Source organism: Strigops habroptila, chromosome 3 (assembly GCF_004027225.2).
Source record: "Strigops habroptila isolate Jane chromosome 3, bStrHab1.2.pri, whole genome shotgun sequence".
Taxonomy (NCBI): Eukaryota; Metazoa; Chordata; class Aves; order Psittaciformes; family Psittacidae; genus Strigops; species Strigops habroptila.
The window spans coordinates 25,979,681-25,994,769 of record NC_044279.2 but is presented as its reverse complement, the minus strand read 5'-3'; the positions used below and the strand labels follow the sequence as shown (position 1 = coordinate 25,994,769).

At 36.3% G+C, this 15,089-nt stretch overlaps 1 protein-coding gene across 6 annotated transcripts in view; it reads right to left on the bottom strand.

Annotated features, from left to right (window-relative positions):
- The window catches only part of CTTNBP2 (cortactin binding protein 2), a 107,482-nt gene that overhangs the window by 43,383 nt on the left and 49,010 nt on the right, over positions 1–15,089 (bottom strand). For all 6 annotated transcript variants that reach the window (XR_003990560.1, XM_030479509.1, XM_030479508.1 and 3 more), the window contains exons 3-4: positions 11,234–11,458; positions 4,659–6,312 (exon numbers count right to left, since the gene is read on the bottom strand). Coding sequence is in view for 5 of the 6 variants with exons in the window: in XM_030479509.1 (XP_030335369.1) it covers positions 4,659–6,312; positions 11,234–11,458 (1,879 nt within the window). In the remaining variant the exon portion in view is untranslated. The remainder of the gene's footprint in view (positions 1–4,658; positions 6,313–11,233; positions 11,459–15,089) is intronic.

Below are 15,089 nucleotides of genomic sequence, written 5' to 3'. Positions count from 1 at the left end.
TGCAGCTGTTGCTATCTATCCATCTATCTATCTATATTTATTGATGTTTTTAAATGGTACTTAACTAGATTTACTGTCTTGCCTTGGTAGTTAACTGATAGTGGACATTGCTTAGGTGGCACTCCAGATTGCTAACATTCTTTGTCCATGTTAGATAAGTATTTGGAGGAATTTGAGGAGACTGACTTTATGCTTTATGCATGACACTTTGCCAAGCTCACTTTGTAATACAAATACAACTTCTGGGTTCCCTTCCTTATTGAAAATGGTGCAAGTTTGTTGCTGGTGGGTTGGGGGTTTTTTGGTTTTGTTTTGTTTCTTCCTAATAAAATTATCATTAACAGAGATGCCAAAATAAAAGGATTTCTTTTGGTGCCATATGTGGTATCTTAACTTTCATTTCAACTCCTTGAAATGAAGAATACATTGTTGCAATTTCAGTGATGAAATTAATGATACTAGCTTATCATTAAATGAAAACCTGCTGAAAAAAAAAGATACAAAACCCAGGTAGTAACATAAACACAACTTTAGCTTCTATTACCAATGTAAAGCAATATAATAAAGCTGAATTCATCCAACAAAATACAGCAGTGTTAGAAAATACTAATAAATAAGGTACACCATTATAGATGCAAAAAGTTAGGAAATGTGAAGCATCTGTGAAAGCTTGTAGGGCATGCAGTGATGAAGGGCAGAGGTATAGACAAAAACAGCTTCTGGCATCAGCTTCAGAATGTGAGATGGTTAATTTCAGAGCCTTGATCAGTCCCCTCAGCCCCTGCTTTTATCTTCGAAGCCAATTGTATAGAAAGAATAAATCAATCATACAGAAATGAGCAAAATTAAAAACATATTTCACTGAAGAGTGACATAGAAAGCGCAAAACCAAGAAGAAAGTGAAAGCAGAAATCCCAAGGGTATGAAAATCCAACTGCCTACATTCATTTTCATTTTGAAGTCTCACAGCCATTGAAATGTAGAAATCCAAACAGAACAGAAGCATTCTGGCACCAGTTCAAAGGCTGCTGAAGTTAATGAAAACACTGTTGCAGATTTTGAATCAGGCCATAAATGTTCATTGTAATTTCTCTATGCGCAGTCTGTTCAACATTAATGGCAAAAGCTGGTGTCTTTTCCTACCAGGGATGAAAAGAGCAACATGCAGCACAATTCCTTGTCTCTAAAAGAAGGTATCGTTACGTTAATTTAGCAGAACATGTATCTGAAAGAATTGGTACTCTGATTTTAAGTTTGCTCTGAATAGTTGCTCTTTCTAGAGCCAAGACACTCCCTTACTGAACATCAGGCTTAGATATGTTCTTAAAGCAATCCGAGATAACTAGGAAATGTTTTAAAATGAATATATAGTATACTTCAGTGATTAGACTATCATCAATTCTGAGTCCATGGTAAGAAGAAACAAACATGAGCTTGTTGACAAACAAAAAATATAAAAAAAAAAAAGGATTCTTTCAAGGCTTTTTTAAAATGTTAGATTTGCTCTGCACTGTTTAAAAATATTAACAAATTCCAATTGAAGCTCACTACTTATTAGACAATAAAATATGAATAAGATTTCACCATGCTCTGCTTTAACTGGAAGTAAAATAGAAATTCTAAACATTTTTTGGGAAAAAAAGGGCAAATAAAACAAATTAAAATCAACCAGAACATTAATAAAACTAACTGTGCCTATAGGGCACGAAAATGCAGATATGGGAAGGAGGTTTCAGTAGTACTCGTAGATTGTTAGATGTTCACCTCAAGAAAACTCAAGAAAGAAACTGAAAAAGAAGGTGAATAAGCAACATGAATTCAGGCATTACTGACCACATTATCTTAATGAAAATAGTGTTATTAAGTTTGGGTTATCTCTTCTAAGACAAAGTCTATTTCCATATTTATAAAATCTATTTTTTTTTCTTTTCTCAGCATGAAATTTTGAAGGAAATGTCTTCCCATATTTTCATAACTTCTGTTGCTCAAAGTTTATTTAGTTCTGCAGTCTGCCAGAACTCTTGGACAAAATAGATTAAGTTCTCTTGAAAGAACATAAATAAAATTGGATTGGAGAATAAGTGCAATAAAATATAAGTATTAGTTTGGGCAAAGACAAAGGAGCTCCTGAATATTTACCTGAATATTGCAGATAAGGTTATAAAAGTCCTGTAAGCCTGCTTGTATTCAGTACAGGAGAAGATAACATCTCTATATTAATAGAATAAAACGGCAGACCACTAACTAGGGTTTAAGCAATTTTTCTGCGCAGACTTCAGATTATGGGATATGCTTCCCATTTGTAATTGCAAAAATTAACAAAAAGCAGTGTCACTTACAAAATACAAATAGTGTCAAATGTTCAGAGCAAGGATTATAAGGGGATTAAACGAACCCAAATGTTTCTATCCCTCTCCAAAACAAGTCAATGGAGTGTAAATGAACAAAGGCAATCTGAGCTCATAAAACAGCACAATTAAAAAGCAAAAAACAAAAAAACAAACTAAACCAGCCAAAAAAAAAAAAAAAACAAAAAAAACCAAACCCCACAAAAAAAAAACTCCAAACTACCAGTTTTTTACAAAAAAATCCTATCTTCGAGAATTGCTTCTGAGAAGAGTCACAAATTTCACAAGAAACACAAATTGACTATTTGGTGGAGGAGTCCTACTTAAAAGGCTGATTGTTCTCCTAAGAAAAAAAGTTTACACTTCAAAGTACAAACTAAAGCAGTAATAATACATGGAGTTATGAAATCAAGTTGTGGTAATCTAGCTTTTAAGAATATTTACTTTTTAAAAAAGAATAATTAAAAACTGTCTTACATGGTTACCAAACATCATCTAGTTAATATAAGACTAACTGAAATATACAACCAAATTCATGCTGATAGGAGTTGTGGAAGGCAGCCTCTTGTCTACAAAAACTATTCACTTTGAAGCTGATTTTGCCAATAATGGTATGTGTTAATAAAATCTTTGATTATTTTTTAAATGAAATCTTATTTCCATTATGGAGCCTAATGAGGTTTGGAGAATATCTGGAATACTGGGAGACCAATGATCTATCTGGCATGGCAATCAGACTCAGCTAGGAATAAGAATTTAAGATGAAGATTCAGGATACCCATATGAAAACCAGCAAACTAAGAGGCAGCCATCAAATCCCACAGTTATTAACTCTGAGAAGTAGCAGACAAATAGAAGATTCTGAGCTCATATTTTATGGCATTGTTCAGAAAGGAGAGAGGATACTGACAGCGTGGTGCCACAGCCAAATGTTAAAAACATGACTGGGTTACTCCAGAAACATGGAGAAAGTCTTCAATAAAGCAGAATGGGAACAAAAATTCCTTAATAATGTAAACCCTGGAATCTCCTATATATACAGATACAAGTTTGCCACACACTGCTTTTGGAACAGCTTCCCCAAGACTGGTGAGTGGGTTCAACTGCCTTATCAGACAGTGGTGCAGCTACCAACAGAAAGTGGTTGGTTGATGGGAGCAGACTAGCTGGGCAGGGGTTTTATACCCTACAGATGATGATACAGGGCTTGAAGTTATGAGGGACTGAAGTACTGTAGCTGAACTGAGAATAACTGTTGAAAGTTTGAGACCATTCTTCAATGCTAATGAAGGTCTAAAGTGTTCCATAACTGTGTGTCTGTCTTCCTCACCGCAGTGAAAGTCAAGCTAAAGAGGGGCTTCTACCTAATGGTCTATTGCTATTGATCCCAGCAGGGAAATACATTGACAAAAAGATTTACAGGAGATCTACAATTAACTGAAAGGTAGATGAAGGCTGCCTTTGTTCATTTAACTGCCATCAACAAGATACCCTGAAGTTGGCAGCACATTAGGCACACAAATGCCCACCGCAGTTCAAAATGAACAGCAGATACATACACTGACTCCAGGCTTAGGCTATTAATGTAATGTTTAGATTTTAACTCTCCAAGAGCAACCCATTGCTGCTATCTGTTGAAGTCTAAACCTGTGAGATGCCACACGCAAGTATTAACAAAGCCTACAACTAAAACCAGTAGTAGTATAGAAAAATAGAGTTAAAAATTAAACATATTCTGTAAGTATTGACATATTTGAAACTGTGTTGTTATGCAGGCAATATTATACCTTAATGTGCAGCCATCTAATGCCATAGGAGAATACAGCAGACCCAGCTATTCCCTGTTCTCTAAAAGATTCACAAAGCACTGAAACAAATATTCCATGGAAGATCACCAGCAAAGGTAATTTTCAAAACATTCTTTCAGACTGAGAAAGCATTCTGAAGTCCAAAGTAACAGCATTCACAAAAAAACAAACAAAAACAACAACAAAAAAACCCAAAGAAGTTTCTTTAATATACCATAAACTGCACCCTTTCATTTCCTTGAAACATTAGTCCTCTACCTTTAAACAAAGCAAGCTTTCAATTTGTAACCTCGAGGAAGCAAACTAATTTGTAACATTAATAAATCAGCAAACGAATTCCCATACCCGTGGAATGTAGAAAAAATATAAATGAAAATTTCAGTTTTTAGAAAGTAAAAAAAGAGAAAGGTATAAAAAGATAAATAAAGCAAATAAGTGATGTATAGGAAAACCGACACATTCTTTTAGAGGGAGACAGTTTGTAGCATATCAATCCCTTTACCTGATGCTGTTACCAGGAGGCTGTCTGAATCACATGGTCTACAGGATGAAGCACTAACAGGGTTTATGGAGGAGCTACAGGCAATGGTGGTGGGAATGACAAAGGAATTTTCTGAACATGCAGGTTGGTTCACTCCAGGGAAGTGGGAAGGCCAGGCACCCACCTGAGATGAGGCTATGGCTGGTATGGCACAGCCTGCAGGTGCCACAGATAAATCTATAGCAGGTTTTGGTGGCAGCTGAGGTGAGGACTTAGAAATAATTTCCTCATTTATTACCCTGATTCCTTGTGGTGAACTTGAAAGAGGTGAGGTCACGGTTTTGTTGTCAGTTTTTGCACTTGTATTTGGGGAACGACTACTATCCGTTAAAACTTTAAGCTGTGGGTGTGGTGGAGAAGGAGTTTGTGAAAGCCCTGGTTTCTTAGGAGGAATTGGTGGAGGATTTCCTCTGTCAATTCTTGATACAGTGGGAGTCTTTACACTTGTTCTACCTACTGGGGGGTAAGTGGCAACTTCCATTGAATGTGATATCCCTGACCGCAACAGAGTGCCGCTCTGAGGGCTTGTAAATCTCGAAAGGACTTGGGTAACGGTATTCCGAGCTACCTGTTTGGCAACTAGGTTGTCACGACTAGTAGGGGATACGTCCCTTGAGGGAGGGCTTTGGGTTGTGTTTCCATTTTGGTCTGGATCATTTGCATTCGCTTGAAATCTAAATCTAGCTGCTTGGATTCGTGGGTTTAGGCCTGGATGCCCAGTAGTGCTGGCAGATGGTGAATGCAAACTGTGCATAGATGAGGAATTCTGAGCTGCAGCAGTTGGTGCTGCAGGGGTGCAAAGGGAAGTACTATTTGAAAAAGGGGAAGTGCTACTTGGTATATCAGGTGATGAGCCCGTACTTGGTCCATTTTCCTCAATTCTGTTTTGATTTTGTGTGAGAACAGGAGTTGTGGGAGGGATGAGTTCACTAGATGAAGATTGCCTATCAATGACTGGCTTCACCAATGCTGCATTGGTGCACACATTCATTTTAGTATTGCCAGACACTAGTGGGTTCACTGTAGAAGGCTTTACAGATACAGTCAAAGGCATCTTCTTAACATTTTCTGTGCTACTGTCCGTCACTACAGTATCTGTTTGGCAGGCAACAGTTCTTGAACTTGTCTCTTCTGTTTCAACAGAAACAGAAACAAGACTCCTATCTTTATTATTATCTTTATTTTTAAGAGAAGGATTAGCTTTACTTTCATTCTCCTTTTTTAATTGCTCAATCATTTTGATCATTTTATCTCTCTCTTCTCTGAGGTCACTGGTGTGCGTTTCCTCTCTATGAAGTTTGGCACGCAACTGCTCTCTCTCTGTGTCAAACTCGGACAGCTGCTTTTCCATTTGAGCTTCCATTTGTGTGCTCCTTTGTTTCTCAGCCACAAGAGACTCCTCCAATTCAGTAGCCTTTTTCTTTTCCTCTTCAAATTTTGACATCAATTCTTCCAGTTTCTGGGCTTCCTCTACAATTCGCCCAGATAACTGCTTACACTCCTTCACTAGCATTAGTACTATGTGCTTATTCTTTCCACGTTCTTCTTCAAGACGAGCTGATAGCTTTTTGTGCTCCAGCTCAAGATTCTGTAACTGAGATTTTTCCATTTCCAACTGTAAGAAAGCATAAAGAAAAATTCTCATTAACCAGATGGAGACTTTCAATATAACCTAGTACTAACTTGACATTGATATTTTAACCTTTTGAGAATATCACAAAATCACAGTATCATTAGAGCTGGAAAGGACCTAAAATGAAGCTGTCCACTCAGGAAAGTGATTTGTGATATCTAACACAAGTGCCTATAATCTTACACAAGCAAAAAAGAAGAGACAGGCATCTCTGAAGGACAATTCAGAAACCAAGTAAACCCATCTACTTTCCTCTGCTGACAACACAGACATCCCCCAAAGTGATTAAATTCTTGTGATTCCTAAGTAAGAAGCTACCTGTTCTCCAGAAATTAGCCATAAGATATCACAGAAAGCCGCCTTCTCGGTAAAGGAACCAGACACAAGCAAGCGATGAGCTTTGTAAATAAACTTTGAGCCCAGAAATGAAAGGCTTGGGTTTTAGGTCTTCTTCACACTGAAGGAGATTAGGGTTGAAATACACAGTTCGTCATGCCCATAATAGGTGTCATATCTTGTTTTAACATTTATAAATAAAACATTCATTTCTCAGACCAACTTTTTGGCACAGGCACAAATATCTTCCTTTACTTACTAATAGTGGTAGGTCTCACTGACAGCAGTGTTGTATAAACTATAAGTTAGAATCAAAAAACTACCTACACTGTGCAGATAATAGATCAGACTGTTTTTTCTCCTCATTCATAAATTCATCACCTCTAATTCATTTTGCCCGCTAATCATGCTTTTATTCAAAGACCCTGTTCTAGAAAAGCACTGGAAAAATACACTAATGCACCATTTTATAGAATACCTACTAGCAATAACACAACTCAAATTGCTTTGTATTTTCCCAAGCAAACTTTTACACAAGTCAAAAAAACAAACGAAAAATTGATTCCTTTCTTCCTGCTTCTTCCTTCACACAATGACGCAGTAGCCTCCTATATGGCTATCTGAATGACTGATAAAAACAAACAAACAAACCAATCAACCCCCAAGGAACGGCTGAGCATTCCTTCCCCTGTACTTTTTTAATTGGTTTAGCCTTGTCAGTTCTGCTTCATATTTATGTACAGATCAACACAAAAACACAATTCAGAATTGTACCAATACAGCCCATTTCCTAAGTGGGCACTTTTTTCTGTAAGAATACTTTCAGATATCTATGGAAAAAAAAAAATAAAAATCAAGTGCTCACAAACATGAAAGGTTAATTTTTACTGCAACAGGAAACTGTTTCATGCTTCTACAATACAAGATACTTTACAATGCTCAAAAAAATAATCTAAGAAAAGCTGTGGCAAATAGCGCACTAAAGATCTTACTTGGAATAAATGTTTCACTTCAATAGATGCAGGAAAAGTCATAGATTATAGATTCAGATTATAGTGTCATGCTAAAATGATACTAATTTCAGAGTTTAAGACCATGCAGCGTCGTGAATATATTTACTGTAAACTGTAATGTGGGAAACAAGATGGCCTCAGGGACTGGTAATAGCTACGGAGTATCTCCTCTCTCAGTCAAAGATTAAAATATTGTCTTGGTTGCTAGATGAAACAAACAGACAGACACACAGGGAAAACAAACTAGCCAGGCATTAGAATATAATAGGTTTTCAGAAGCCTGTTACTATAGTGCACTATTCCCTGTCCTCCCCAATCAGAGATGAAATTTCTTAGCTCTGGAAACTTTTTTTCCACAGCACCGCAGATGTGTCTACAATTCATTTTTAAGTAAACTGCATTTAAACTAAAGCTAATATAAATACCATTTTAAATAACAATTTTGTTACTGTCAAGTTATAACAGAGAGTTGAAACTCATACCATCAAGAGATGAGTACAAGATGGAGAGTCTGCAGCTGTAATAGAAATAAATCCCACTTGCTATAGCTCATTGTCTCCGGTGATTTTTTTTCCCACATTACCATATAGAATTCACTTAAGACACTTAGCAAACTCACTAAGAAAACACTTAAGAAGGAAGGGAAGGGAAATGACATACAGAGAACAAACAATAAATCCTGCATGAATTTACACTTGTAGATGAATGCCTGTCTCAATCTCCCAACATTTCTAATCATGTTACCTGACTGTAATTTTCTCTTCCATTTTCTTCAGAAGAATCAGAAAAGCATAAACGGGTGATGGCAATACTGATGTGATGTATATTACAGGAATAGTAAAATTTCTTCCTGAAATCATACCATTACCATAAGAAACAGTAAATTAAGAGGAAGAAATCACTGTGGGAAACTGTACCTACATTACAAATGTCATCTTGGCTTCCAATAACTCAAAGCCTGTTTAGCAGTGGAGGGGCTCCACTGCGGTTTTAGAGCTTCATCCCAGGTTAACCAATACACTCTGTACAATGCATTTCACAAAACCAAGTCCACTCTTTCTTAAAAACAGTGTTAAACATAAAAAAATAAAGTATGGCATTATTAAACATTGTTAAACAATATCAGCAACAACACCTCTTCAGTTATGTTAAAGACAGCACAGCTGCAAATTAAATTAACAAGCTATTATGATGACACTGCATTTAGGAATGGTCCCATTCACAGTTCTCCACATGCAGAAAGATCATATTTTTTCTCAAGCATGTGTTTTTTTCAAAGCATCCAACAGTATTTGTATGCTTCACAAGCATTTCAAAGCCAGTGGAGGAACTAACAGTAGCAGTGGAGTATCCAACAGTTTCTTTTTTGTTAAAACAGATACAAAAATCATGGGAAATATATGCAGTTTTTAAAGCTTGGAAATGCAATAAGGTTATACTGAACATGTTTTTTAACAAGACTTTTCTGTACTTTATTATTCCTCCATTTTGCTTTTGGACAAGGGACTGGCTCTATAAATTAACTGTTCTGAAATTGTATTACTTTCAACTAATTACAAGCAGACTTTAGCATATAACTAGGATGAAATCAGCTTACCATACTATTATATTACTTTATTTGTAAGCATTATATATAAAGAATCCCTAATATATATATGTCCTCTATTTCACTTCAAATTGACAAGAACAGCATCAGGTTCTCATTTTACGTTGTCTCCTATGTCTCTCTCCCCACCAGCTGTTTTGGCGGCATCATCTTGAATAGGAAAAACCTCCGAATATTTACACTGCATTTTTTTTCCCTTTAGATAACAGATTTGGAACTAGCTGTAATTATTTATGAGTTTATAAACTAACTATGGCCTGATTTTTGCAAACTGTACTATATACACTGAATCATATCAGTAATGTAAACATCTGGAAATGCATCCAAGAAGGGTTTGAAAAGGGGTAGAAAAGGATACTGAGAAAAATTAGAGTGTCCCACAAAGAACTAACCAGCAAAGGCCCTTCAAAGGTAGAGACAGAGTGCATGCCTTGTGAGAAAAGGTTGAGGGAGCTTGGCTTGTTTAGTGAAAAAAGACCAAGGGATGATATAATAGCAACATACCGCTCCTTTTAAACAGCCCTTACAATGATGACAGAGTCAAGTTCTTCTTGGTAGTGGCAGGTGGGGCCTCATAACAAAAGGTTAACATGAAAAATCGCCCTTTAAGAGGCCCAGTCTTGGAAAAATGTTCTTCACAAGGATAGTAGTGCAGAAAAGGCTGCAGTATTGCCATTCCTGGGGCTTTTCAGGACTCAGCAAGACAAATTCACAGACGACCAGATGTACTGCTGGTAATAATCTGCTTTGAGCACAAGGTTTAGACTAAATCACATCAATGGGCCTCCTACAACCAACATATCTGTCTGTCTTTCAGCATGCATCACAATACAACTTCTTTGCAAACACCTGACAAAGCAAGAACTGTCATTTTGATTATCTGATTTTGAGTTCCCAGGAAACTTCAAAATTAATTTTGATAACAGCACCAGGAAAAGCATTCAAAGAGATGGAAGAGGATGGAGACTTAACACAAAGCAGATGACATCTGGGGATTAGGTGTTTCGTATATGGTAAGCCTGTGACTGACAGTCATTTGTGCACCTCTTTCATTTTTCTACATTCTGGCAGATTGTTATGACTTGCTTTTTAAGATCAAATAAAAATTTTATTCAAAGAATATTTTTAAGGTCACTATATTCACAGAAAAGTCCCCAGGAATAAAAGTCCAGTCTAAGCCTGTTTAAAGTCTGGTAATACCAAGAGAAAATAAACATAGCTGTACACAGACTTCATTACTGAGGGTAAGACTGAGACAGTGAGGCAAAAAGAGGCAATGATAGAAGAATCACATATTTGGAGAAGGAGGAATTGTTCTTGGATGAAGGAAGTATAGCTGGCTCTGCATTTAGGTCACATTTGTCTAGGCTTAACCTTTTTTTTTTTTCCTTACATTAGGTCATCCAGCTTTGTCAAACATTTCTAGAAATCCCTCAAAATACCCCAAATAATTTTCTCTTTATAGCAAATGTTCTGAATATGCCAAAAAGGATGTTTTTAGAGTTATAATTTAGTGTTACTGATTAATGAAACAGAGCCACCATATATAAAATGCAAATAACTTATTTTATGCTATTTGGGTTAGAATAAAAATAACAGTAGCTCCTCTAGGTTTCAGTGGTGTTGGTTTAAAAATATATTATGATGATGCTTTCTCAGCTCATGCTGAGCTATCCACTTACATACTGCATCAACTTGTAACAGTTATATTTCATTTATTCCATAAGTAGAGCTCAATTCACGGAACGAAGGAGGTGTGCACATAAAATGTCACCACAAAATCAGCACCTCACTATATATGGCAATTAAGTGATAACATTTTAACACTCATAATGATAACCAAGTTAGACAAAGATGCAAATTTTAAAAGTGGCATGAAAGAATCAATCAAGGTAGGGAAAAGGGGAAAAAAAAAAAGGGGGGAAAGAAAAAGTCGGTAGCAGGATACCTTCTTCTGTCTGTTTTCAGCAGCAGCCAACTGAGCTGACATTCTTTCTTGCATTTTCCTGCAGTGAGCCATAACAGCTTCTAAAATGGATAGAGGATTCATGCATATTGGCTTCTTTTCTTTATCACCAGCACCCGCCTCAAAGTCTCTCTGAAGAGCAAGAAATGGGTCACTCAGATTAAATCTTCCATATCGCTCCTGGATGAAAACCTCTTTGCGCCGGGCCTAACAAAAAATCCAAGCAGACAAGATGAAGCTAAATGCATGGTTTGGAGTATATCAATACATAGAACAGACCTAAACCACAGAGAAAATTATGTTACTTATGTTTTTAAAATATTTTCTTTAGGTATTTAATATCTCTAAAAGAAATAGCTATGTTGCACACAGATTTCATTATAGTCAATACAACTCACTACATTAAAAAAAAAAAAAACCAAACCCTTTCCCTTCTCAGTTCAACACAGAAATATCAATTCGGAGCAGTTTCAGAAGCGTCACAAAAATAACCTCTTGGAAACTGGCTGATACAAAGGCTGATAGAGGAAAGGAAAGAAAAACATTCTAAAATAAAGTTTTCTATTTCTGTGTATTAAAATGATGCTAGTAAAAGATATGAAAACACGCTTTGTGTGCTAATCATAGTAACAAAGTATGTTAAAGTATTTTTCAAACAAAAAGACTGATGGTATATTTACACATATAGAGATTTTCATCAGTAACAGCATAAGCAGAAAGAAAAAATACCACCAAAGTTTTTCTGTAATTAAGACACTTCTCATATCTCTGTTCAAGAACTTCACGATGATGTTTCTCCATACCGATATTTTAGAACATAATGATATTTTCAAACTGCAGTACAACTCTTCATTGTCATAATAAGAAAAACCCCCAAACCAAAACCAAATTATACAATAAAGACCAGAGGTAGTTTTGCTTGACAAATATTTGATTCTTCAGCCCAACATGAAAACACCATCAGTTTCAGAGAAGCTATTTTTATGTAGTTAATACACAGTGCACAGGAAGGCCATAGATTAAGTACTGACTTCTAACAGTCTTCATAGATATTGTTCCAAAATCTCAGGTTTAAGACCTATCTAATTTGGGGGCAGTGAGGGGAGAGCAGTTCTTTAAAGTTGTATGTCTCAAAAAAAAAAATCAGGAAGAATAAACACCAACAGTGCAGAGAAACACCATCAGAAAGAAGAATCCTTCCAGAAATGGATGAAACATTTCTCTGTGATTTGGTTCAAATTCAGTTTTGAAGAATAAGCAAAAAAAGAGGAAGAATAAGCCAATTCCAAGATACAAAAGAGGAGAAACAAGCCTGATGCTTACCAAATGGGTTAGAAGATCATATGGAAAGCTTGAAGTTAAAATTGTAACATTTGAAAAGGTCATAAAAGGTGACACATATTTCAGGGCATAAGAAACCAAAGAACATAAGAATTATGTTAGAAAAACTCTCTAGAGACGAACTACAACTAATATACCTTAGTGAATGCCCAGCTTTTTCCTACATATTGTCTACAAAATTGAAATGTTGCAGGAAATTAGAAGAGAATTTGACTGCAACAGACATAAGTGTGCTTACATAATCTGGTTCTTGAAATACTTATAGTCTATTTTTCAATTTGATATTATAAATAGAACTTGAAATTATTTAATAAAAAAAGGCAGGCCTTTGGGGCACAACTTCAGAAAAAGCTTACAGAGTTCATTCATAGCTAAAGTCTAAGCTAGGCTTCCAAAGTCAGGTAGTGATTGGTTGAAGAGACAAAAATAAGCTGATAGAACCTAGTTAATTTTTATAAATTGCCTCACAAATAACTCCGAATTAGTTTAGTATTTTAATCCCTTAATTTTCAACTTAGATTTTAAAATCAAATAGCTAGTTCCAAAGGTAATATTGCGAAGCCTGGTGGGGAGGGACTATATTTGTAGCTCCTGGTTCTATGTACTGAAGTTACAGGACAGTATGCAGCTTAGGAATTCAACTTTCATGTAAAGCAAACAATCAAAACCAAAAACCTGACTGGATTAAAGTGCCAAGCACCTGACCAAGATGACAAACCCAAGCAGTTTAAGAATTTAAATGGAGATAGAGGCACAATCCATATATATAATCAGCAGTGTAAAATCCACTTATTTTATATAAAGTGAGCCATGAAAGTAAAAGAAAAAAGGAAAAAACACTGAGGTAGCAGCTCAGCTATAAATAAATAAATAAACAAATAAAGACAACCAGAGACTGCCATCCTTAAATCCAGTAACCAATAGCAAAAAGAGAAGCTAAGGAGATGAACTAATCTCAGAGGCAAAGGCAATCATTCATGCCTTTAAGGAAACACAGGTAGAAAACCAGTGAAATAATGTGTACTTTCCTTTTTTTTTTTTTTAATGACCCATGAGCAGCTGTTCTCTCAGCACATACTGCATGTATGCAATATGAATGTAGTCTTTGAAATGTTCTTTAATATTCATAGAAATTTACAGAGCAAGCAAGGCATCTGCCAAAATAGTAACAGGACTGGGTGTTTGGATTCATTAATTAAGGGAAAGATTAAACTATATAGAAGGGATGAGCTCCACCTGAATGAAAATCAAAACAATCTGCTGGCATTAAGAATTAAAGTGGCTACTGGAAAATTTGAAAGCTAAAGACTGGAAAAACCAGTGGGTCCCGAAGAGCACATGATTTGGGATGACTGACCCTGTCTGCAGGGCTGAAGCCATAACTATATCCCCTCAAGCACAGGGTAAAACACTCTCAAACCATAAATAGCAAAGTTGTCTCAGGATGCTTCTAACTCAAAGGGGAACTAAATGCAAAATATTAAAACAAATGTTTCCATGTTTCTATATAAGGACTAAAAATATAAAATACAATGATAGGATGAGGACACATGATTTCAAATGAAGATAAAGCAGCTTGGTAGAATGGAATCAGTGAGTAGTCCCCTAAAACTTAGGCACAAAGTCGCAAGTTGGGCTTGGTTGTGGTTTTTTTTTTTCAGATGATTCCTCTGGCCCCTAAATAATACTTCCTCTAAATAATACTGTCCCTTTGCACTTCACTGAAGTACATCACATGTGAGGAACAGAAATACCAGAATCAGAAAAATTTCTCTCTTACACCCTCTTTCACAACTGACTTTCAAGTCATAAGAGCTAGCAGCAATATCAAGATACCTGATTTTTATGGCACTCATTATCTGGGGAATGTACAGCCTAATACCTAGGGGTAATTAAGCCTTTAAAATAGTCTCTGCATAACTTGGTGGCTGTCCTAAAACAGCATTAGCAGCATCTCATATTAACTTCAATTACACAGCGATATATACAGAAAAAAACATTTTAAAAGTTGATTTGTGAATCACGGAATGTTTCACAGAATTGTTTGGGTTGGAAGGAACCTTAAAGATCATCTAGTTCCAACCCCCTGCCACCATCAGGGACACCTTCCGCTAGACCAGGTTTCTCAAAATGCCATTCAACCTGGCCTTGAACACTTCCAGGGATGGGGCAGCCACAACTTCTCTGGGCAACCTGTGCCAGTGCCTCACCAGCCCACAGTAAAGAATTTCTTCCTAATATCTAATCTATCTAAATCTACCCTCTTTCAGTTTAAAGCCATTCCCCCATGTCCTGTCCCTACAGGCCATTGTAAAAAGTCCCTCTCCAACTTGTCAGCCCCTTTAGGTACCAGAAGGCTGCTCTAAGGTCTCCCTGCAGCCTTCTCTTCTCCAGACTGAAAGACTAACTGAATAACAATGCATTTTCAAACAGAAAATTTTCAAAACTAGACAGAATATGAATCCACTATAGGAGGTAATCAGGACTGCTGCATTGT